Below are 24,847 nucleotides of genomic sequence, written 5' to 3' on the forward strand. Positions count from 1 at the left end.
CTCTCTCTCTCTCTCTCTCTCTCTCTCTCTCTCTCTGTCCTTCTGACTTCATCCTGTAAGCACTTGTTCTATTTTTACTGTTTTTTTGAAGGGGGTTTGCTTATTGGGATTGTTGTGTATATGCGGAACAGCATAGTTAAGTCTAGTTTGGATAGACTGAATTCTGGCGGGGTTTTTTATTCTGTTCTTTGTGTTTCATTGTGTAATTTTGTGAATAAATGTTTGTCTGTTTTAAAACCTGGTAGTCAACCTAGCTAACTTCAGGTAATTTTCACTGTACACTTAACAAAACAAATTGCAAAGTTATTGTCTGGGCTGCCTGCTTAAGAATGTTTTGAGTCGTCTGGCCTAGTTCATAACATTACGCACCAGTGGTATCCTCATTCACATTTTATTTAGTTATCTGCTGCCCAGAGGCAGTAGATAGCACTTGTCTCCCAGTAGGCACATTTTGTTTTGCACTGCTTGTGGCAATACAGTTGATACAGAAGACCCCTGCCAGGATACCAGGCAAAGATGTGCAAGCTTATTTATTTATTTTCACACATCTGGCATTGCATTTTGATTCCAGTATAGTACTAAGCTGACGTGTGGTGCCTAAAAGGTATTTGAAAATTTGTGTGCTGTCATGGCACCATGCACCACTTGCATTCTTCAAATTGTGCTGAAAAGGTATGCTCACTCCATTGCTGGTTTTTGACAAAAGGAAATAAATTAGATTGGACTTTTGAATAGAGCTCCTCCATGACCACACTCATCAGTACATGGTAAATCATTAGATATTACAGATATTTCTGCCTCCACTCTGGAAGGACTTAAGACACACACCAGTTCATTGCCACAGTTACTTCACCACAGGAAAAGGACAAATTAATCTCCAGACATAAATTCTTCCAATGACACTGCTTTTTGCCTCCCCTCTCCGTAAGAACTGCTGTGATGGCTGCTAGCAGCTTACCAGAGACCAGTACAGATTGTGTGTAACCTCTCAGTTAGCAGGTAGTTTGGGGAAGGCAAAAAAAGATCCTGATGACTAGATCTTAAGTAATAGTATATATCATTGATGCAAGACATCTTTAATTTTAGAGTTGGTGGCCAGTGAGAGGAAAAATATACTATTCTAATCTGTAGTAAAAGTAGATAACAAAAATAACAGCACCATGTGAACATAAGCTGCTTAGAAAATTGATCTAGGGAGATAGCTATGGGCTACAAGGAAATGGTAGTAGAGTTAAACAGATATTTTGCATTAGTCTTCATGGTGGAAAGTACTTCAAATATCTGTTAAGACTGAAGAATACAGAGACGATTAAGTATCATTATTATCACCAGAGAAATTGTATCAGACAAAATAATGAAGCTAACAGCGGATAAGCTCACTAGCCCTGTTGACTTACATCCTAGGATATCAAATTCAAAGTAGTTATAGAGTTAGTACATGCATTGGATGTAATTTTCCAAAAAATCCTTGGATTCTGGAGAAGAACTGGAGGATTAGTTTAACACCTGTATGCAAAAAGGGAGGGAGACAAAATGCAGGTAACTGTAGGCCGATAGGCATAACATTTGTTGAAAAAATATTGGATTCAACTATTAAGGAAGTAACAGCACATTTGTAAAATCTTAAAATAATCGAGAATGACTACCTGAAAGGGAAATAGTGTCTGAATAATTTATTAAGAGTTTTTTTTACAGAAGTCTCAATCAGAGTGGATAGAAGGGAACCACAAGATTTGCTTGGACTTCCAGAAAACCTTTTGTGAGGTACTAAGTTATAAGAGAAGAATAAAGTGGTGTTAATGTAAGACTGATATGGAAAGGGTCGTGAATCCCGAAAACTCCTTGCCACAGAGAGCTACGGGACAGTGTTAGGATAGATGAATTCTTGATCATACCGGAATCAAGGATTACAGGGAAAAGGCAGGAAAGTGGACATTAGGACAGGCTTTTCAGCCATGATCCTATTGAATGGCGGAGTAGGCTCAAGGGGCTAAAAAGCTTACTCCTGTTCCTATATTTTATGGTCTAACAATGTCATGAACATTGAAGTGTCTGCTTTATATACCAAACTTAAGTGACTGAATAAAGCTTGTTTAACTACAGGTGGGAGCTGGCTTTGCAACTGTATGCATCCATCCTCACCATGACCTTGGTGAGGCTAACGATATTGTCTTACGTCTCCACTGGTCCACATCTCAATGTTATCCATTCATTGACTTTTGTTTCTTTTCTGTTTTTATTCTCAATTTCTCCTTCAATTGTTGCTAGGACAAGACTGTTGAGTTTTACTTTCCAGAGTCCATATTTGGTCATCTTTCATCCTGAGCTGCTACACTTGATCTAACCCACCCGTTTTCCTGTCCATTCAGCTGATTTCTGGGCATCTTCTGCCACACCCACATTTTAAACATGAGTATTCTTTGCTCATCCTCTTTCTTCAGAATCCAATGCTTGCATCTATTAAAGTCTGACACTGAACTAGGTATTTTTCTACTTCCTGCTGATGCTTTTGGACTTCCAAAAGCTACTTAATTTGCTGGTCATGCTTTTTGCAAACTTGGATTTCATTCTTACATGTAAAGTTGATGTTATCATCAAACCAAAGTACTTAAATTAGTCAAAAAAACAAAATAAACTGCACAGCTATGCTTGGGACAAATATTGATTGCAACCTACTTATAATTGCAATGTGGTCCTGTAAATGAACAGATTTGCACTGAGGTGACAATTTAATGCTTGCCTATGCAGGAATTAATTATCTTTTTACATATGTTGGGTGCGAAAGATAAGAAATTGTATTGCTAATGAAGTGATCAATAATATACTTTCAATGCCAAGCCATATACAATGAAATAACTTTTGTAGTATAAATATTTTGATTGGACTAAGCTCATAATTGAAATTCCACAATGGTACAATATTTATTTTTCAATATTTTTTAAAGTGAGCAGACCTACACTCCAGTGATGGTATTGTTTTTGCAGTGCTTTCTCCATGATTGTTGAATACAACAGATAGGCTTATAAACGTCTTAAATAGGTATTAGGCATATGATTCAAATAGAACAGTTATGGTCATTCCGTAGCATATGTCCTTTTCATGACCAGATAGGTGCGTGGTATAAAGCTATTCTAAAGTTACTGAAGCCAGCGTACAGTTCTGGAAAGCACACAATTTCAAAAGTTAAATGTCACTTGCTAGTAGGTTACCAGTGACTAGTGTGACCAATCTACTCCTTTCAGCAATGATGTGTATGAAATACGCCCAAGTTATTTTTAAAGCTTCTCATATTTTTAATTGCTCCTTCCTTTAGGTTTCCCTTTGCCATGTACATTTTTTACAATGAAGGTGAATGAATAGCCCATTTATGTATATCAATTGAAACGTGGGCAAGAATGGTCTGTGATAAATTGTTGACCCGTGTTTTTTAAAATTATTTTCTCTTTCTTACCTACCACTCTTCAAATGGAAAAGTATACAGCTATCTACTTGCCACCTGGTCCAGTGGAGTAATATGATTCATTCTGAGCACAATTGATAAATTGTCTGATAAGAGGCATACTGCCAAAGCTTTAGATCTTCCATCCCTTTTCTCATGCAATATAAATTGTTGCTGTTTGAAATTTGGCATTCTTGTATGTGTTCTGATGAGTGCAAGACAAAAAGCTTCAACCTTGTGTCTCTTTCTTTTCAGCAGCATTCACATTATTGATTAACAAGCAACTAATTGCTATGTTTTATTTACCATTGAATTGCACAGAATTTAGGGCTTACTATTTTTCCTAAACAAAATACAGATTGGCAGACCCTAACAGGGTGGGTGGAGGACAGTGGCTTAGTTAATGACATTGTGGGGCTGAGCAAATAACATTTAGATCTAACCTAAGCAAGTATTTTGCACTGAAAGAAGATCATGTTCTTTATCTTGATCTTCTATTTTTCTATCTATTCGTTATTCATGAACTTCAAGATTAGGAATAGCAGGCGAGTTAACTTGTTGGGCAAAATAATATTAACATCTTAGTTTCACCACCCAGCAGTGTTTTAAAAAAAAAACAATAATCCCTTCAGTGATCTTGAATATAATTTTGCACTGAAATCTCAGCTCCTATCCAAATCAGAAAAAGAAACATTTATAATAACTGCTCAAAATACACTCAAATACTTGAAATTAGGTTGGTTTTGTGTAATACCTCTGTTTTTAATGTTTTATTTCTTTAATATTCTTCACAGCGAAAATCAAATCAGCTAACAACTTTGTTCTAAATAGTCTTTCTTCTGAGCCACACTCCATTTGTTCTTTCATGTGTCCAGTGAATCTCACACACCAGAAGTTACATAGAGCAAGTTTGTGACCCCCTTTTTGCTGCTGCTTTACTGCTCGTGTCAATAACTATGAGATGAAGCTTTTTAAAAAAATTTTAGTCTTCCCATTGCCCTTAACAGTTTTCATTATGAACACATTACAAATACTCCCTTGTTCTACATTTGCATGTTATGTTGTAATCAACTCCCAAGAAGTGCTAAATGAAGTTCCACAAATGAAACTGATCAAATAACTCAAGGGACAAGTCACAAGTAAGTTATAATCTGTTTAAAGAGTTCACTACTGGCTCCTTCTGTGTAATCTGTGTTTCAAAGGGATACAATTTTTAACACATTTGCTGAATTTTTTGGGTTTTTTCCCCAACTTGAGCAGGATGGTCCACATCATTTTAAAACAAACCGTTGGTACACTTCATGTGACACTAACACAAGTGAAGCCTACCTTTCTGACTCCTTTCCTAGTAAATACAGTCAGTGTGAGAACAGTGCCTCCTTAAATGTCATAGATTTAGAAAAATCTTATTTGATCTAGTTATGATAAGGTAAAAGGAATTACAAGTAGTACACAATATTGAGATATTGATTCCAGAAATTTATTTTCTATTCATTCTATTACTGGAAGAACTGGATGACTAATTGAGCTCCTGCCTCACAGTGGCTCATGTTCATCCTCTGGATACTATCAGTGATCAGTCTGCATACTGTTTATTTGCCACTAAACAAAGATAGACTTGTTGATTCTGCTAATTTAACTGCTTCAGATTAGTATTACAGTGCAGGTGGTGTAATTACGCCTTCAACCTCCAACAGAATTTCTTGCAAACATTGCGTTATGTTGTTGAAGCTGTTTTAAATGATGGGTCATTTCGTTGCTTGGTTTAGCATTTCTTCATGAATTGATTAAATTTTCTGAAGTGATGGCTTCGACATGGACAAGTTATATTTGAATACCATAAAATTTCAGCTGAGGTGTTCATTCCAAATACTTATACTTGCTGTTGCATAGATTGTAATTGTACAATTCAGCCAAGGTTCATAGCCTGTTGAAGGAAGTTCTTCTTGAATTTAGGACTTTGTTTTAAATAAGGCTGATGCTCATGACTGTCTGATTAAATTGACTTTATTATAGCATTGATTTCACAAATATATTTCTTGTTTCTTACCTGGATCAATAGTTCAATCTGTTGTAAGAATATCGCATTGCAGAAACTGCTCTTTATTCCATTGAAACACATGTACAATCTATTGAAAATGTAATTTTGAACAGAAGCTACATGGAAGTCCTGTGAATCTCCAATTTAAAGCATATCTGTTTGAGTCCTGTTCAGCACAGTGTTTGGTCAGTTAGTGGCTGACCCTAGGTAGCTTAATGACACTGCATTTGATAAAGTATTTTTTCCAACGTGACTGTTTGATCTCGATTTGCACATGATATTGGGAAGCAACCTCTTAACACTGCAAGACTAAATCTCAAACAAAACGGCTGCTTGTGTCATTGCATCTGCTGGTGGTGCACTCTCAGCCCATGAGGTCACACTGTCTTTAATATCACTGCCAGCAATACTGCAGCAAAGTATCAAAGAATAAATTTTTAAAATTAATTCAAATCTTGGGATCATTATTTGTTTGCTGCCCAGCTTCTAACCCCTCACTGCATCACGCTCACTGCTGTGCTGCCTCATTGTTCACTGTCCCTGAATGCAAAGGAGACATTGAGGGGTTGGGAGCAGAAATGCCAGTGAAGTAACTAACCGAGTGGCGAATAGGGCGCCAAGCAGAGTAGGGAAGTAGAGCACCGAGCAGAGCTGTACGTGGAGTGAGAGTGGCAAGACCTCCTTGGTCATGAGAAGAATGCACATGTGCATATGGATAGACTCATTATCAGCTTCCAGTTCCAGGTATGTTTTGATGACATCAAGAACTTCCTGTTCCATTACGGTGGCAGGCAATAGATGCACTATTTGTTTAAAAAACACACAATCCATGTTAATATCTTTTCACCTGTACCCTGTTAGTTTCTACATTTTTCTTTGAGAAACATATCCTTGGTACTTTTAAGAGCAAAGTGTTTAACAGAATTCACTCTTTCAGTCCATGAGCTCATTAAACTATTTAATTGTACACATTTAACAAATGAGCTGTCTATTTAATATATGCACAGCAATCCTCTCTTTTTTTCTAAAGCAATAAATATGTTGTGTGAATAGGTTGAGCTGTGAATTGGTTTAGATATATGCCTTGCACCACTCGAAGGGAAACCTATGGGGTGGTCAGAATTTGTCACTCTTTCATTACAGTTAATGAAAAGTCCAGCACATAGAAGATGATTGGTTTCTGTAACAGTTGTATGTTTGAAGTGGTTTCACCATAATCTGTAGGTGTCACATATGAAAACATTCAGATGGTTTTCCAGAGTATAATTGCCAGCCACTCCACCCAAAACCTAAACCATCCTCAAGCTCTCAACATTTGGGAAGTAATGTTAGTCATTACCTTTGTCTTTATAAACATTGCAGTTTTTCAGTCAGTACTCCATTGTTGTAATGGTGGTGTAATGGTATAACATTTGAAATCAGTATTTAGTGTGCCTGTGTTTAATTCAAAATGGTAACTAATTTGGAGGAGGAGTGATCAATGACTGTGACTGAAAGACTTTGGGTGGCCTTAGGGATATTTTGTATCATTTTAAAACTTCAAGATTATAAAGGCTTAATAGTAATCACTAGGAATGATATGGATTAAATAATGAACAGATTTGCAATGATGGGTGATGCTGGAAGATCTTTACAAAAATAATTAAATTGATTAGTTAGAAAGTATTTCTTTAAACAGAAATTCAAGTAGGATCTTAAGCACTGACAAAATGGGCTAGGGTAATTGTTAGAAAAAAATTAAAATATATGCACATTAAGCAGGAGAGTAAGATCAGCTTAGTGTCTATGTAGAATGAAGCAGAGTTGGTGAACCAAAGAATCTATTATGCTGTAACATTTGAATGTTTTGGTGTGAGATCTTTTGTAAGATCTGGATCTTTCATTTCCAAAGTTCTTCAGTTTTGGATAGAAATTCTAATTGAGTTGAGTTCTCAAATTTGAATCTTCCCCAACTCACTTCCAGAACAAAAGTAAAGGCTGTTCATCTTATTCCATATGTTCTCTGATCATAGCCAGACTATAACTACCTGTCTCCTGAAATACATATAGATTCAGCCATTTTGCTTCGATGTATGAGGATCCTTAACTTGTTCTGTGCAGCACAGATCGGGATCTAAGCAGAGCTAACTACATTCTCAGACTGCTGTAGCTAAATGTTCATGTTCTTCTATTAGCGCCACTGCAGTGGTCCAGTGACTTCAGTTTAATAAACCTATTTGAGTTTAAATTGAACAACAGTTTCTTCCTAATATTAAAAGCCATAAAGGTAGCACTTTGTTTTTTAAAAAAAAGGCTTTTCTCAATATGTAAGTAGTAGAGTCAGCATAAGTTTCTTCATAATTTCTACATTTTAGTGTAAATTGAAACCAAAAGTAAACTTAATCTGATAATGTCTTCACTGTTGATCTTTTTAATTTTACACACAGTTATTTTAAACAATAGAGCACCGTAAACATGAGTAATTGTTTATGACAGTTTAAGTAGCATGGTATTTGTTTCTCTTTACAGGACAGTAGTGATGCCCATTGCTAATGAGTTTGCCCCTGATATGGTACTTGTATCCTCTGGATTTGATGCAGTGGAAGGACACCCTGCCCCTCTTGGAGGTTACAAAGTCTCCGCTAAGTGTAAGATTTTTTTCATGACAAATTAAATTGTTTTATTTGAAGTGGGTGGTTTAAGTAAAGCACAGTTTTTTTTTAACCTTAAGATTTTGACAACCAAATTAGTGACAGTAAATGACCTGTGTTTTCCAGCTCCGAGGGGAGGGAAGGAACATATCAGCACTAATCTTCAAAAGGAGCTTTAAATCCTTCACAGGAGCCATGGGTTTACTGGCTGAGCTGTAAAATAAGTCTTTGTTCAAAAAGTCATAAACAAAGGGTGTATGTTAGAATTTGAGGGTTGAAATAGTAAGAATTTAAAACCATATGGTTAATAGTTTTCTTCATGAGTAGAAATCTTAAGCGTTTCTGAGATATTTGTTTATAATATTCCGTTTGCTGCTTTTGCCTCAGAGCAAATGAGAAGTGGGCATTTTTTTTGGAGGCCCTGAGGAAGTAGATGGCATGCCACTTTAGGAAATTCAAAACATTTATCACAAAAAATGCATATATTAAACAGAAGATCAAAAAGGCATGAGCTGAAATAGTAAATTGTATTTATTGAAATTAAACCTGGCTTATATTATACATTTAGTCCCAGTAATCCCTGGTGGCCATTTCAGATGTGATGTAATACTTGAAAACTTTGATCATTCTCCAAGAGTCAAAGTAGGCTTCTGACCTTTGACTTCTCTTGCATTTCCTCTTTCCTGACACAGGTTTTGGCTACCTTACCAAACAGCTGATGGGTCTGGCTGGAGGCCGTGTCGTGCTAGCCCTGGAAGGGGGCCATGATCTCACTGCCATTTGTGATGCCTCAGAAGCATGTGTTTCTGCTTTACTTGGAAATGAGGTAAAACATCAATGCACATTACAAGCTGACAAGTTCAAGAACTCACAGGTGTGGGTTTTGCAACAGATTATGAATGAGATGAAGGCAGACTTCCAAACAAAACGTAATTCTGCAGGACCAGTTCATCAGTAACATAGATCAAATAAATTATAATATCAAATTGCATCAATGAATTTGGAAGAGTCTTCAAAGTTTCTGTGAAAATATATTAAAGCCATTTAATTTTTCTAAGCAAGAGTTCAGCCTAAACATTTCCCTCTTTCATTTTTTTCCTTGTAAGGTTGAGATTCCCTTTTTTTAAATACATTTTGCCCGCTTCATTAATTTGTCAATGCCAACTACCAATTGCATCCAGTATGTGAGCCTGAAACTGTCTGTAAAGAGGTTGGCTCTTCACATCACCAACCCACCCAACTATCACAGACACGCACAAACGCTATGGAGGTGCTCAACCTTTGCAACAGTTCAATTAAGTTAAGCATCCACTCAGCAGTATGATGGTATGCCAGTGTATTGCACATTTTAAGTAGTTCCCCATACATAAGATTCACGATACAAAACTTCTGTTTGTTCTGAATTTCTGCTGCTGGTGAAATGGATATGCTCCCATAGGAGAGGTGAGTGCTGTTAGTTAAACTTTAGTGGAGCCTAAACTTATTGCCAGAGCTCTACTAATTTTTTTTGTTTCTACTTCTGCTTTTCTTTTTGCTGCTTGTGGGTCATTCCACACTGTGCATAATTTTGCAGGTGGGTGATTAGTGTAGGACCCTTTGACACTGGATTTTCCACAAGTCAGTTAGTCAGTAGTCCAGAATAGATAGGAGTCGCACATGGAGACACTGCAGAATCCCCAACATAGCACACTCTGAAAGACCTGTCTGGGAAATTGAATATTCCACTGGGCAATTCCTCTATACCTCCAAAAGTCTCAATTTAAATTGGAGAATTCAAATGGTTCTGATGAAATTAAGTAAATTAGTCCATTAGGGAAAGTTATTAAATACTAAATGTTGAGTAACTATTAAACTGACCCCTAACTTACATTTCATACCCCAATCCCACTTCCCTCAGAATACATATATCCCCATACCTTGACCTGACCCTCCGCCTTCCCTATCCCAATAGTCAGGAACTGATTTTTCCCACCTACCCCACTGAATCCCTGCCTCGCATTCTGACACCCTGTCAACTTTGCACTTTGCCTCCTACCTAGATGGCATCTTGCTTTCATGGCACCCTACCCAGCTGGCACCCAAACCCATTCCACACTGGTACCCTTCTCAGCTAGCTTCTTACTCACCTTCAACTTATCCCCCTTAACCATCTTGCACCCTCTTCTCCCAGGATCCTAACATCACATTTATTTTACATACTTATCTTTGATAATAGCTGTCTGAACCTTTAAATGTTAGAATGCTGTGAAAAAGGGGACATGGTTTGCCTTCCCTGATAGATCTGCAGTAGCAGAGCACGGTCAGAATGAATGTACAACTCAACGTTTCTGAGGGAACCCTGAGCAGAATTCCCTCCGGAGAATCCACCCCATTAGCTGAGCATTTAATAATAATGAGTTCTTTCTGTCACAGTGCTGAGTGATTCACCAGTTTACTTGGCGGATAGGAAGTTAAGAAGCCCAATACGGGTAGACATGTTGCCATTTTATGGCACTGAGTGTTATTTTAGTAACATGTCATTCTAGAATGCCTAAATGCCTTGTTCTTTTCCCCTCTGGTTAACCTCTTACCTTTTCTCTGCATCTCATGCTGAAATGAACTTTACCTGGCAGTGATGGACTATATTAGTCCATTCAGATGGCAGTGATCTTGGACAATGCGTTTCAGCAGACTGTTTAACTGTGCAATCCCTTGCAGCCTTTATACCAATAAATGTGTCACTATGTAGTCTTTCCTGAGAAGCCTTTACAATCAGATTCCAAACCATTGCTCTTTCAGTAACATATTCCAGCAAAGTCAATCTTAAAAGTTTGTGTACCAATAAGAAAACTCATTAAGAGCTGACTGACATTATTGAGCTGATCAACATTTCACAGGCCTTCACATTGCTGTCCAAAATCACCAGAAACACCTGGTCAACAAGGGCATCTGAACCCTAAAGTCTGACTAGGCTTACCCCTCAGGGATCCAGCAGGAAGAAGGTATGCAATTTTTATGCCCTTTTCATGGGGAGAGGGGAGTTCAAAGGGTGACTTCATTGCCCCTCCTCCAACCCAATAGGTAGGTTACACAGTTTCCTGGTCAAGAAATTAGCCACCTTTCTCACCTGCCATAGTGGCCTTACTGGTGGGTTGAGAAAGTCAGCCATAGACCTTTTCACCTTTAAATGAAACGGCACAAAAAGCCTACGTTTTTCCCTGGGGCCAACTCTCTCTCCTTTTTCCCCTTCTTGCCACCTCCGTTAAGGGGCAAATCATGGCCACAGTTATTAACGAGTGCCTCTTTCTTTCTGCTTGACTAATCTTGCTTACGAATTAGGAGCAAGAGTAGGCCACTTGCACCCTTGAACCTGCTCTACTATTCATTCCATACACGCATCACGCTTTTGTGAAAAAGTTGTGTTTCTTCAACAAAAAAACCCAATAAATTGGTTAAACATGATTTCCCTTTTATAAAACTGTGTGACTCTGCCTGATTACCTTGAACTTTTCTATGTACCCTGCTACAACATCTTTAATAGCTTCTGACATTATCCCTTTGACAAATGTTAACCTAATTAGGCTGTTCTTTACTACTTTCTGTCTCCCCTTTTTGAATAAAGGAGTCACATTCATGGAACATTCCCCAAAGTTTAGGGAACTTTGGAAAATTAAAAGTAATGCTTCAATTATCTCAATAGCCACTTCATTTAAGACATCGGATGAAGTCCATCTGGACCTGGGGACCCTCAGCACCAGCAACTTGCTTGGAACCATTTCACTGGTGATAGAGTTCTCAAATTTCAATTTTCCCGAGTTCCTCCCTACTTTCTACTTCCAGATATTTAACTATTTCTGGGACGCTACTTGTGTGTACAGAGAGGATTGACACAGAATACCTGTTCAATTCATCTGCCATCTCTTGTTTTCCAGTTTTAATTGCCCAGACTCACTTCCAAAAGGAAACTCATCTGATTTAGAGTCATACAGATATACAGCATGGAAACAGACTCTTCAGTCCAAATCATCTATGCTGACCGCATATCCTAAAAGATGTAGTCTCATTAACCCAGATCCTTCTGAACTCCTCCTATTCATATACCCATCCAGGTGACTTTTAAATGTTGTAATTGTACCAGCCTTCACCAAGTTTTCTAACAGCTCATTCCATTCACACACCACCCTCTGCATGAAAAAATTGCCCCGTTTAAAATCTTTCCCCTCTCTCCTTAAACCTATGTCCTCTAGTTTTGCACACTCCCACCCCAGGGAAAAGACCTTGTCTATTTACCCTATCCATGCCCCTCATGATTTTGCAAACCTATGTAAAGTCACCCCTCAGTCTCCAATGCTCCAGGGAAAACAACCCCAGTCTATTCCCTACAGCTTAAACACTCCACCCTGGCCACATCCTTGTAAATCTTTTGTTAACTTCTCTTTTTCACGTTTCTACAGTAACTCTTACTATTTTTACCTTTCTTCTATTTTGGAATATGTCTTTAATTTGCATTAGAAGGGCATTTTTCAATGCCTTCATAATATGGCATGCAATTCTGTGTGCTCATGACCTGTGACCACAATGAATATTGTTGGTTGTTTTGCCCATTAGGATGTGAGATCTAGAAGAGCCAGAGTAGGCAATTCACCCTCTTGTGCATGCTCCACCATGTCAGTATGATCGTGGCTGATCTAATCTTTGCCTCAATTCCACTTTCCTGCCTGCTTTCCATCACCCTCCAACCGTCAATAATTAAAAGTCTACCTCCTTAAATTTATTCTGCATCCCAGCATGCTGGGGTAGTGAATCCCACAAATTCATGACACTTTGAGATAAGTAATTACTCCTCTGATTTAAATCTGCAACCTGTTGACCTAAACTATGATCTCTAGTTCGAGATTGCCCCATGAGGAAACATCCTCACCACATTTACTTTGTCAATCCCCTCAATTAGATCTCTTAGAATCATAGAGATGTACAGCACGGAAACAAACCCTTTGGTCCAACCCGTCCATGCTGACCAGATATCCCAACCCAATCTAGTCCCACCTGCCAGCAACCGGCCCATGTCCCTCCAAACCCTTCCGATTCATATGCCATCCAGATGCCTTTTAAATATTGCAATTGTACCAGCCTCCACCACTTCCTCTTCAGCTCATTCCATAAACATACCACCCTCTGCTTGAAAACATTGCCCCTTAGGTCTCTTTTATATCTTTTCCCTCTCATCCTAAACCTATGCCTCTAGTTCCAGACTCCCTGACCCCAGGGAAAAGACTTTGTCTATTTATCCTATCCACGCCACTTATGATTTTATAAACCTCTATAAGGTCACCCCTCAGCCTCTGATGCTCCAGGGAAAACAGTCCCAGCCTATTCAGCCTCTCTCTGTAGCTCAAATCCTCCAACCCAGGCAACATCCTTGTAAATCTTTTCAAGTTTCATAACATCCTTCTGATAGGAAGGAGACCAGAACTGCATGCAATATTCCAAAAGTGGCCTAACCAATGTCCTGTACAGCTGCAACATGACCTCCCAACTCCTCAATTCTCTGACCAATAAAGGAAAGCATACCAAATGCCTTCTTCACTATCGTATCTACCTGCGATTCCACTTTCAAGGGGCTATGAACCTGCACTCCAAGGTCTCTTTGTTCAGCAACACTCTTTAGGACCTTACCATGAAGTGTATAAGTCCTGCTAAGATTTGCTTTCCCAAAATGCAGCACCTCGCATTTATCTGAATTAAACTCCATCTGCCACTTCTCGGCCCATTGGCCCATCTGATCAAGATCCTGTTGTAATCTGAGGTAACCTTCTTCACTGTCCACTACACCTCCAATTTTGGTGTCATCTGCAAACTTGCTAATTATACCTCTTATGCTCACATCCAAAACATTTATATAAATGATGAAAAGTAGTGGACCTAGCACCGATCCTTGTGGCACTCCACTGGTCACAGGCCTCCAGTCTGAAAAACAACCCTCCACCACCATCCTCTGTCTTCTGCCTCTGAACCATTTCTGTATCCAAATGGCTAGTTCTCCCTGTAGTCCATGAGATCTAACCTTGCTAACCAGTCTCCCATAGGAAACCTTGTCAAACACCTTACTCAAGTCCATATAGATCACATCCACCACTCTGCCCTCATCAATTAATTCTTCAAAAAAACTCAATCAAGTTTGTGAGACATGACTTTCCACGCACAAACCCATGTTGCCTATCCCTAATCGTCCTTGCCTTTCCAAATACATGTAAATCCTGTATCTCAGGATTCCCTTAAACAACTTGCCCACCACCAATATCAGGCTCACTGGTCTATAGTTCCCTGGCTTGTCCTTACCACCTTTCTTAAATAGTGGCACCATGTTAGCCAACCTCCAGTCTTCCAGCACCTCACCCGTGACTATCGACAATACAAATATCTCAGCAGGGGGCCCAGCAACCACTTCTCTAGCTTCCCACAGAGTTATTGGGTACACCTGATCAGGTCCTGGGGATTTATCCACTTTTATGCGTTTCAAGACATCCAGCACTCCCTCCTCTGTCACCATCTATTTCCCTACATTCTATTTCTTCCATATCCGTTTCCACAGTAAACACTAATGCAAAATACTCATTTAGTATCTCCCCTATCTCCTGCGACTCCACAAAAAGGTCGCCTTGCTGATCTTTGAGTGGCCCTATTCTCGCCCTAGTTACCTTTTGACCTTAATGTATTTGTAAAAACCCTTTGGATTCTCCTTAAGCCTATTTGCTAATATCTCATGTCCCCTTTTTGCCCTCTTGATTTTCCTCTTAAGTGTACTCCTACTTCCTTTATACTCTCCTAAGGATTCACTCAATCTGTCTATACCTGACATATGCTTCCTTTTTTTTCTTAACCAAACCCTCAATTTCTTTAGTCATCCAGCATTCCCTATATCTACCAGCCTTTCCTTTCACTCTAACAGGACTCTACTTTCTCTGGATTCTCATTTTCTCATTTCTGAAGGCTTCCTATTTTCCAGCCGTCCCTTTACTGCGAACATCTGCCCCATTCAGCTTTTGAAAGTTCTTGCCTAATACCGTCAAAATTGGCTTTCTCCAATTTAGAATTTCAACCTTTAAATCTGGTCTATCCTTTTCCATCATTATTTTAAATCTAATAGAATTATGGTTGCTGGCCCAAAGTGCTCCCCTACTGACACCTCAGTCACTTGTCCTGCCTTATTTCCCAAGCGTAAGTCAAGTTCTCTAATAGGTACATCCACATACTGAATCAGAAAATTTTCCTGTACAGATTTAACAAATTCCTCTCCATCTAAACCCTTAACACTATGGCAGTCCCAGTCTATGTTTGGAAAGTTAAAATCCCTTATCATAACCATCCTATTCTTCTTACAGATAACTGAGATCTCCTTACAAATTTGTTTCTTAATTTTCTGCTGACTATTAGGGGGTCTATAATACAATCACAATAAGGTGATTGTCCCTTTCTTATTTCTCAGTTCCACCCAGTTAACTTCCCTGGATGCATTTCCGGGAATATCCTCCCTCAGTCCAGCTGTAATACTATCCCTTATCAAAAACACCACTCCCCCTCCTCTCTTGCCTCCTTTTCTGTCCTTCCTGTGGCCTTGGTATCCTGGAACATTAAGCTGCCAGTCCTGTCCATCCCTGAGCCATGTTTCTGTAATTGCTATGATATCCCAGTCCCATGTTCCTAACCATGCCCTGAGTTCAGCTGCCTTCCCTGTTAGGCCTCTTGCATTGAAATAAATGCAGTTGAATTTATCAGTCCTATCTTGTTCTCTGCTTTGTCCCTGCCTGTCCTGACTGTTTAACTCGCTTCTTTTCTCAACTCAGATTGATCTCTTTCCTCACTATCTCCCTGGGTCACAACCACCCCTCGCCAACCCCACCTTACTAGTTGAAGTACTCCTGAGCAGCTCTAGCAAATCTTCCTGCCAGTATATTAATCCTTCACATTCTTCTAAACTCTAGAGAATATCGACCAAAACTGTTCAATTTCTATCTGGAATCAATCTTATGAATTTCTTCTGAACTTCTCCAATGGAACCACATCCTTCCAAAACTGTACACTGTATTCCAGATGCAGTCTCATTAATGTCTTGTACAGTTGCTGACTCTTACACGCTATTCCTTTAGCAATAAATGCTGAAATTCCATTTGCCCTCTTTATTATCTGCTGTATCTGCATACTAGTTTTCTGTAATTCATGTCCAAGGAAACCCAGATATCTCTGTGCTACAGCACTCTTAAGTTTTTTTTCCATTTAGATATTAAATTGCCTTTCTATTCTTCCATTGATAACCTCAGACTTATCCACATTAAATTCCATCAGCCAAATTTAAACCCATTCACTGAAGCAGTCCGTTTCTCTTTTTATCATTGCAAATTACTTTCCCACCTATTTTAGTATCACCTGAAAATCTGACTGTAGTATCTTCTGTTCCTGCATCAAAGTCATTAATGTGGATTGTAAATCCTTGCCAACCAGGAAAAGACCCACTTATCCTTACTGCTTTCTGTTGGTTAGCCGATCTGCTACATAAGCTAATAACCTACCCTTGGCCACATGCGATCTTACCTTGTGTATTAACCTTTTGTGCGGCACCTTGTCATATGCTTTCTGGAGGTCCAGGTATATTGCAAGTACAGGATCCACTTTATCCACTTTGCTTGTTACATCTTCAAAGAACTCTAGCAAATGAGTCAAATATGATTCATAAAACCATGTTGATTCTGGTGAATTGTGCTTTGATTGGTCAAGTGTCTTGTTTTTACTTCCTTCATAATGAATTAGATTTCTTAATAACTTATTTTTTAAAAAAAGGCTGTTTGTGTAAATTTAAATATCATGGATTACATTTAGCCTCTTAGCTTGAGTCTTACACAGTGTTTAACAGCAGATTTACACAGATGGGCAACCAGATGTTCAACTACTTCTGTGTCAGCTTTGAAAAGTATGGCACACAAACACTTAAGCCAATTACTGATGTTTATTGTTTGGAGTTCAAATTTTTTGCGTGTGTTCATTTTACTGACAGTGTTATTGCAGAAGCTGTGTTTTTCCTTTTAGCTTTTCTTGGTTGCTGTCACTCACACCTGGACATTTCAATGATTTATAAACAATTCCAACGATGTAATTCTGGTTGGATATGAAGAAGTACTTGTATTCAGATAAGATTTAATGCAAAAAATGTGTCATAAGCAAAACTCCTAACATTTCAGATAAAGATATTTAGATCACTCTTCATTTTATTACAAGCTGGTACAAAGCATTACGTAGTTATACATCCCCTTTTCATTATGAATAATTAAAATTTTACTGTGTTGTATTTCCAGATATAGGATATAGACTTAGAATTCAAGAAATATTATCTCATTTTTGGCATGTTACCAACAATTGTGTGTGCGATATAAGTAAACCGTATTCATAAAAACTGTCTTCAAGGAATATTGTTGGCTAATGCATATGGATATGAAAGATAGCTAGTCCAGCCTAACCTAAAAAATGTGGTTTCAATTGTAATGCCACAACCTATACACGTTTTTGTAGGTTTACACAGAACTAGTGTTTGGGAGTGGTGGAGTGTGCAAGTGATGCATTGCACCATTATACTAATAAAACTCAGTGTTCCACTTAATGATGAATTGTTTGCATTTCACAAAAGCAGATAAGATAAAGTTATGTATTTATGTTGAGGAATAATTAGTCTCATCCTTGTGACCATTGTTCCAATGAGATTCTTACTATAAATGCACTTATTCTATTATCATTAAACTCAATACAGTCCAATGCAGATAGAACCCAGTCAGCTGGAAGCCTGAACATATAACCAGTCAAAGAGTCCAGAATACATTTATACAAGGGAATTATCTCAATGAAGCCTGTCAATACAGAATATATCAATCAAAATCTAAGAAGGAGATGTAGGCCATTCAGCCCTTCATGCCTGCTTTATCAACTTTGGTCCTGAGTATGTTCAATGAAATGAGCATCCCTAATTTTCTGGGGTACAGAATTCCAAAGATCCACGACCCTCTGAGTGAAGACATTTCTCTTTGTTTCAGTTCTGAATGGCCAGTCCTATTCTAAGACTAGCTGCCCCTCCTTCCAGTAGACCAGTCTTTCTCAGGCATTCTAGTTCCAATGCTGTAGCACTGTCAACACATCATGAGCTTAACCAAGCCTTTCCATGAGATCTCTGATGGATTTACCAACTTCTGCCCATGGATGATGGCTGAAAAATTCTTTCTAAGAAAAACAGCTGGAAATTACTTGAAATCTGTCTCTTTTAATCAGAGTTAAGAAGTTGACCACGACTAGAGGAGACCAGTGAATTTGCACAATTGGCCATATATATCCCATGTGTCTGCCACATTCCATGAAATGTGTCGATGTGGTGTCACAGTTTGGACTGAATAACCACAACTGCTTAACTGATATACAGGATATAACTACAGGATAGGCAGTACCTGATTAGTGAATGGATTCTGTTCTGGAGACCATTTGCAAATCGCTTTGTTCACAAGTCAGAACACAATGCAAAATAATGGGAAATAGCCATTTGTTAGTACACATCAGGTCTTTAAATTTCATCTCTGTATGGTATCGCATTTGTAAGTACAGATGTTCATAAATTGGACATTTGAAAATCGGGACCCCCTCTACATAAGTTCACTAGAAACAGCATAGCAATTTGTAAGGGACCAAGTAGAAAATTACAACTCTCATATGAATGCACAAAATTATGATCACAGTTTATTCCATGTGTTTCATCTTTGCACTTAACCAGTGATCTTATTTGTGCTTACATGTGATCTGGCACTATTCCTTGGAAGCATTATGGTATTTTGAGAGTATATTTTGTAAGTTGTGCAAGGGTTTTTCACAAACTTGAATATCCTGCTAGTACTAAAGTAGAGTTGGGAGAGGGTGGTGGTATGGAAGAGGGAAATCAGACATTTGGATTTGTCAGACTGCCACATCTCAGTGCTGAGAGCACTGGAATTTCAAACATTAGTCCTGGGTCTGCTTGTAAAATGGAAGAATGTCAGTAGAAGTCAGCACACGTGTATAGATATGTGCTGCAGCTGGAGCCATGGAAAATTGATCAAATTGGCATGTGGAAAAGCTGTGATGAAATGTTAACTGGAGTTTCCTTGACCTGACTAGGGGCCTGGCCCTTGTGTAACTGAAACGCAGAGGAGACATTATTACTCTGACCTGACAAATACTACTTGCTATTACTGGCACTGGCATGAAGTGTTTGAACAAGATGACTGTAGGCTACACCATATCTTTGAACAAGATGATGTTTATGTTCTCTCAAGCATTTGTTCACTTCCTCTTCAGACTCTGTCACAAAACAAACATAATTCAGAAAGCATTTGTTCTTCATTTTAACTCTGCAGCTGAAAGTGAGATGGTGTAAGTCTTGGCTTCTAAATCCTGTGCTAATAATTCTTTTAGTAAAAATCAAACAAATTGGTCTTTGATTTATTAAATATAGTCTTTTAAGTAAGATAGGTTAAGGATCAAAACAGTCCATGGTCAAGTGTTTAATCATGCTTAGTATCATGCCACAGTTAGATTACAGAGTACCTTGCTGTGGACTATAAGCTATACCATATCTTTTTCATAGTTATTAACACACATTATTTCCTCCTGGCACAGGAGTGAAGTAGGTTAGCATGCTTCCAGTATAAGTATGTGCAGAACATTTTGGAACATACAGCTTCTTATTTGTATTCTGAATTCCTTTACAATGAAATTTTGGCATTATAAGGGCTTTCATGTGGAAAAAGAAATAAAGTCCTGCAGCAGAAGGAAAATTAATCACAGGATGGTGTGCTTAACCCTTTGATGTGCCTTTTCAAAAGTATGGACAACTTTATATATTTCATTCTTCCAGATTGGCTGCTGAGCTGTGAATTTCTATTGTGATGTTATTCTGTGTTCATTTGAAGGCAGGAAGAAGAAAAGACAGTTTTAGATAAGATTGGGGGAAAAAAAAACATCTTTCTCTTTGCTTTTGGGCTTCTACCAGAATTATGGGGACACAGAATATAGCAGATAATTCAAAGAACTGTAAATACTCACTTGAATTCAACATGGCAAATTTCTGCTGTAATTCAGACCAAACTAACATTTGATACACACATGCACACAGTTAAACTGCCAGACCATGTGCTTATTATAGCTAAGAAATGAATCTGTAGATTTGTTTATTTTGTGGTCTTCGGGTGTGCTGTCAATGGATGAGCACTTGGATACGTTTCATGCCTTTGGATGAAATTACTAATTTGGAAAAGAAATAACAAGATGTTTTATAGAGACTCTTGACAGGTTTTACCAGTGTTTTCTGCTCCAAATAAGGCAAAAAGCTAGTGTTGATTGACTCCTTTCTCTCTGATTTGTGAAAAGGAATTGAATGAAATATAATTAATGTTAGTGATATGATCCACATTTTGTGAAGAAGTTTGAACAGGCACAATGGGAATGTTGACTTTTAATGTTATATAATCTTTACATAAAAAGCCCCATCTAAAAGCTATGGTTTTGGGCATTAAGTTAGGAGTTTATCACATATCAAAGCACTAGATGGATAAAAACTCAAGTGCCCAAGTTTATTGCATGCAGAGTCCAAAGTTTAAATTGGCATGAATGATTTGACATTACTTTTCACATGTCTCTTATGCCTTTTTTCCTGAAAATTGCACACAGAGGAGCAGCTTAACAGATAGAAATGAAAAGCTAACTTCTTTCATCAATTGACCCCATCCCCAGCTTCCCCATTCAGTACAAAGTTGTTTGAATTTATCCCAGCCAAATAAACTTATTATTCATATGTAAGCTTTATATAAATTCAGATAGTACCTATTCTGGGATTCTCCAGTTATTTTTAATAATCCCAGGTCTTTTCACCTCTGTACAAATGATAGGTAGCTGCCATTTGATGGGTGTCATGGTGATTCAGTAATTAGCACTGCTGAGTCTCAGTCACCAGGGACCCAGGTTCAATCCACCCTCAGGCGACTGTCTATGTGGAGTTTGCACATTCTCCCTATATATGTTTTCTCCGGGTCCTTCAGTTTCTCCCCACAGTCCAAAGATGTGCAGGTTAGGTGGATTAGCCATGGCAAATGCAAAGTTACAGGGATAGGATAGTCTGGGGATCAGTGTGGACTCAATGGGCAAAATGGTCTGCTTGCACACTGTGGGGATTCTATGTAGAAATCTGTACTGTGAGAGATGGTTCAAGTTCATCTGACTTACATCCATCAGCTCTAAGCAAAGTGAGAGTATAAGTTCTCTGCACAACTGGAACCATTTCATATTTTGGCAATTTACAAGTAAGACTATTACAGTGCTACTTTCTCAGCAAACAAAATGATTAACCTAAAAGTTATAACTATATTAGTGCATTCTGCAGCTTTATTTTTGTGAGGCTATTAATAAACAGCTTTGTTCCAAAACGTGTATGCTTCTGTCTTGTTTCTATCTCTGTCACAGAATAGTGTTTAATTTTTAGACTACTCTGTTCATTAAGATTGAGATTGGACACTCCATTCATGAAATGTTGAGGGTCTCTTGTGTATAACTAATTTTAATTTCTTGGAATATAATAGTGTATTCAGAGTTTTTAGATGTGTGGAATTTGTATTTTATATGATTATGGTAGTATGGTTTTCAAAAATGTTCTTTTTTGCTCCTAAATGCATGTCCAGATCACAGTTGAGAAAAAGGATAAAAGCAGGAAAAGGAGTTGGTGAAATAGCACTGACCATTGGAGCATTAGTACTCCAACAATAGAAAGATATGAGTGGAGGTGCTCCGCATTGTACTTCCTAGTTTATTATCTTAAATTGCTTTTTCAAGTACAGAAAAGCTTCAAATAAGGAGAGAATAAAAACAATTCTATTTGAGAGTGGTTGCATGCAACCTGACTCATCCCCAAGGAGTAAAATTAGATATTGAAAATCATGTGCATGAATTTGCATTTTCAGGAATTAACTCATATCTGTATTGTGAAGATGTACATTTGACTGGTTTCTCTTTTTTAAAAAAAGCAGTTTGGGTTACAGCCTTGGCTCTGTTGACCCTAAAAACTTGAAGCACTCAATTTTCATGTTAGAATTTGCTGACTGTCAGCTTCCCTGCTTACTCTCCAGTACAACACTGCAGAACATTTTGATTCCCATTGAGATTCAATATGTTAGTGTGTATTTGTAATTTTGCACAACAGATTGAGAAAAAAAAATTCTATGCTTCATTAAGAGAAAGGAATAAAAGGTTTTGTAGTTCTCATTAATAAGTTAATTGTTTGATTTGAATTTTTTTCTCTTCAGCTTGAACCATTCACACAAGAAGTGTTGCAGCAAAGACCAAATCCCAATGCTGTTCGTTCCATTGAAAATGTAATCGAAATACAAAGTGAGTCTAGAAAACAACAATACCAATTTTCTGCTGTTGTATCCGTTACAGTGACTGCATTGAATTAACTAACTTTTAAGATATTTGATTTAGTGGTAGGTCAGATGCACTTTTGTTGAACTTCAAAGCTTTCCTTTTCTTTGGACGGAAAAAAAATCAGATTAAACGTCATGATGTAATGCACACAGAGAATGTCACTGAATATTGGTACACATAAAGCATCTGGCAGTGAGCTCTGTTTTCCTGCACTCGGGAAGAGTGAGTAATGAGCCCCAGACCTTTCCTTGTTGCCTTTAGTGTCCTAACAAGACAGAGTCCTCACCCTTTTGACTCTGCACAGAATTTTACAAGGAATATTCTCAGTGAGCACCCAAACATTGGTAGTTTTCTTTATGTATGACCTAAAGCCTTGAGATTTGATATGTTCAAAGCATTTGACCACATAAGTAAAAATATTAAAGTATTTCTGAACAAAATAGCACTTTGCTTTTCAAATGCAATCTGCAATTGGGAAATATATCAATACTTTAGTTCTATAACCAGATGGTTATTTAACCTGAGTTACATTTACAAATGTTTGAGCCATAAAGATCTGTTTTCTGCCCATAACCTCCCATGTGTGGATTTTGTGAACTTAGCTGACTGTTCAAGGTAAAACTCTTCAGCTCCTTGCAGAGGGAAAGCAAAGAAAGTGTAAACAACAGTCATTCCACACAAGTCTCCTAGTCTCATCATTTCTGAACACACAGAACTGAGGGAAGTTGGCAGGGATGAGCGTAAGAAGAATGATTTGCAATGGTAGGAGAAAGGATTAAAGAAAGCAGAAGAAAATAAATTAATTACTTGTTAAAAATATTTATACTTCTCCCTGTAGAAAAATTAAAACTTACAGTTTTCAAGCAAGTAAAAGTGAGAGTGAGAACTGAGTTGTTTAAGCCAACTAAATGTGTATTGATGCAGTTTTCAGGAGCTGTCTGCAATAAACTTTAAATTGGAGTCTGCATTTTCAGTTTTGCTCTACTTAATGCCACTAAGTTAACAGTCAAAACTAAACCTGATAAAATAGTATTGTGATGTCATTTATATAGCAACCTGCACTAACGTACTTTGACATTAGATAGAACAAAGAATGTCATTGTGGCACCATTCGTTTACATAGCATAGCTCTTGCTGTAAACTGGGATTAGACTTGCTTATTTAAGAAGGTGTTGGCAGTGCATCTAAGATTTCTTTTGCCCTGGTATGGAAAAATTTATTGTAGAGGAAGGAAATGTTACACATTCATCAAATGAAACCAACCAAAGTACTTGCAAATTGGTCTCAAAAGGGCTTTCAATGTTAGCTTAGTTTAATATATATAAATTGCAAGACAAATAATTAATATCCCCACTAGAGGGCAGTTTTTGAGTTCTCAATACAGCTGCATATAAATAGCATTTTAGAAATAAACCTCTTCTAATACATTTGTGAAGAAAAAGGCGGTATCACATTTAAATGCATCCTTAATGTGCAGACATGACAAAACATGGTTATTAGTGAGAGCCTGAAATACTTGTGAAAGTTGTGGTGTTAAAACAAAATGCAATTAGTTGTAACTCATACCCACATAATTTAATTGCAAGGGCTCGAGGTGTAGTGGTAAGTGTCCCTACCTCTGAGCCAGGATGCCTGGGTACAAGACCCACCTACTCCAGAGGTGTGTTGTAATATTTTTGAACAGGTTAATTGGAATATATGTATTATTTCACCATTTTCCCCTGTATTTATTATTCATCAGACTTTTTTCCACAGTAGCAGAGGAAATGCAATTATTCCACTGTGAAAATATAGTCCTAAAAATTGCAGTTGGTGACACTAACTGAAATTGTTTGCATGGGAGTTAGTTATCAGCTACTGAAGAGGTGTCAACTCAATTAAAATAGCAACTTATTCTTGAGTAAAATGTTTCTAAATTTGTCTTTTTTTACCAACAGACATGTATCAGCAGATGATTATGGCTTGTGTTTATTAATGGCCTTTCTATACATTGTTAGGTAAATACTGGAAGTCGTTACAGCGCTTTTCCTCAACTGTGGGCTATTCACTGATAGAGGCCCAGAAGTGTGATAAGGAAGAAGCTGACACAGTGACAGCAATGGCTTCATTGTCAATGGGGGTTAAACAAGGATCTAATGCTGAGAAGAGGTGAGACAGGAAGGAATATCTCACTTTTGACATTGTCAACAAGACTTGTTTCTGTGTTGATAGCTGGGAGATGGTGTTAGCTTCTTGGGAAAACAGCACTTGTTATGACAAACTTGCTGGTGTATGGACATT

General features: G+C 37.9%; 1 protein-coding gene across 12 annotated transcripts in view; it reads left to right on the top strand.

The window, feature by feature from the left end:
* Window positions 1-24,847, top strand: part of hdac4 (histone deacetylase 4) — a 492,096-nt gene that overhangs the window by 463,512 nt on the left and 3,737 nt on the right. For all 12 annotated transcript variants that reach the window (XM_043693112.1, XM_043693104.1, XM_043693105.1 and 9 more), the window contains 4 exons: window positions 7,989-8,107; window positions 8,803-8,936; window positions 22,447-22,531; window positions 24,565-24,715. In XM_043693112.1, the coding sequence (XP_043549047.1) occupies window positions 7,989-8,107; window positions 8,803-8,936; window positions 22,447-22,531; window positions 24,565-24,715 (489 nt within the window). The remainder of the gene's footprint in view (window positions 1-7,988; window positions 8,108-8,802; window positions 8,937-22,446; window positions 22,532-24,564; window positions 24,716-24,847) is intronic.

This window comes from Chiloscyllium plagiosum, chromosome 7 (assembly GCF_004010195.1).
Source record: "Chiloscyllium plagiosum isolate BGI_BamShark_2017 chromosome 7, ASM401019v2, whole genome shotgun sequence".
Taxonomy (NCBI): Eukaryota; Metazoa; Chordata; class Chondrichthyes; order Orectolobiformes; family Hemiscylliidae; genus Chiloscyllium; species Chiloscyllium plagiosum.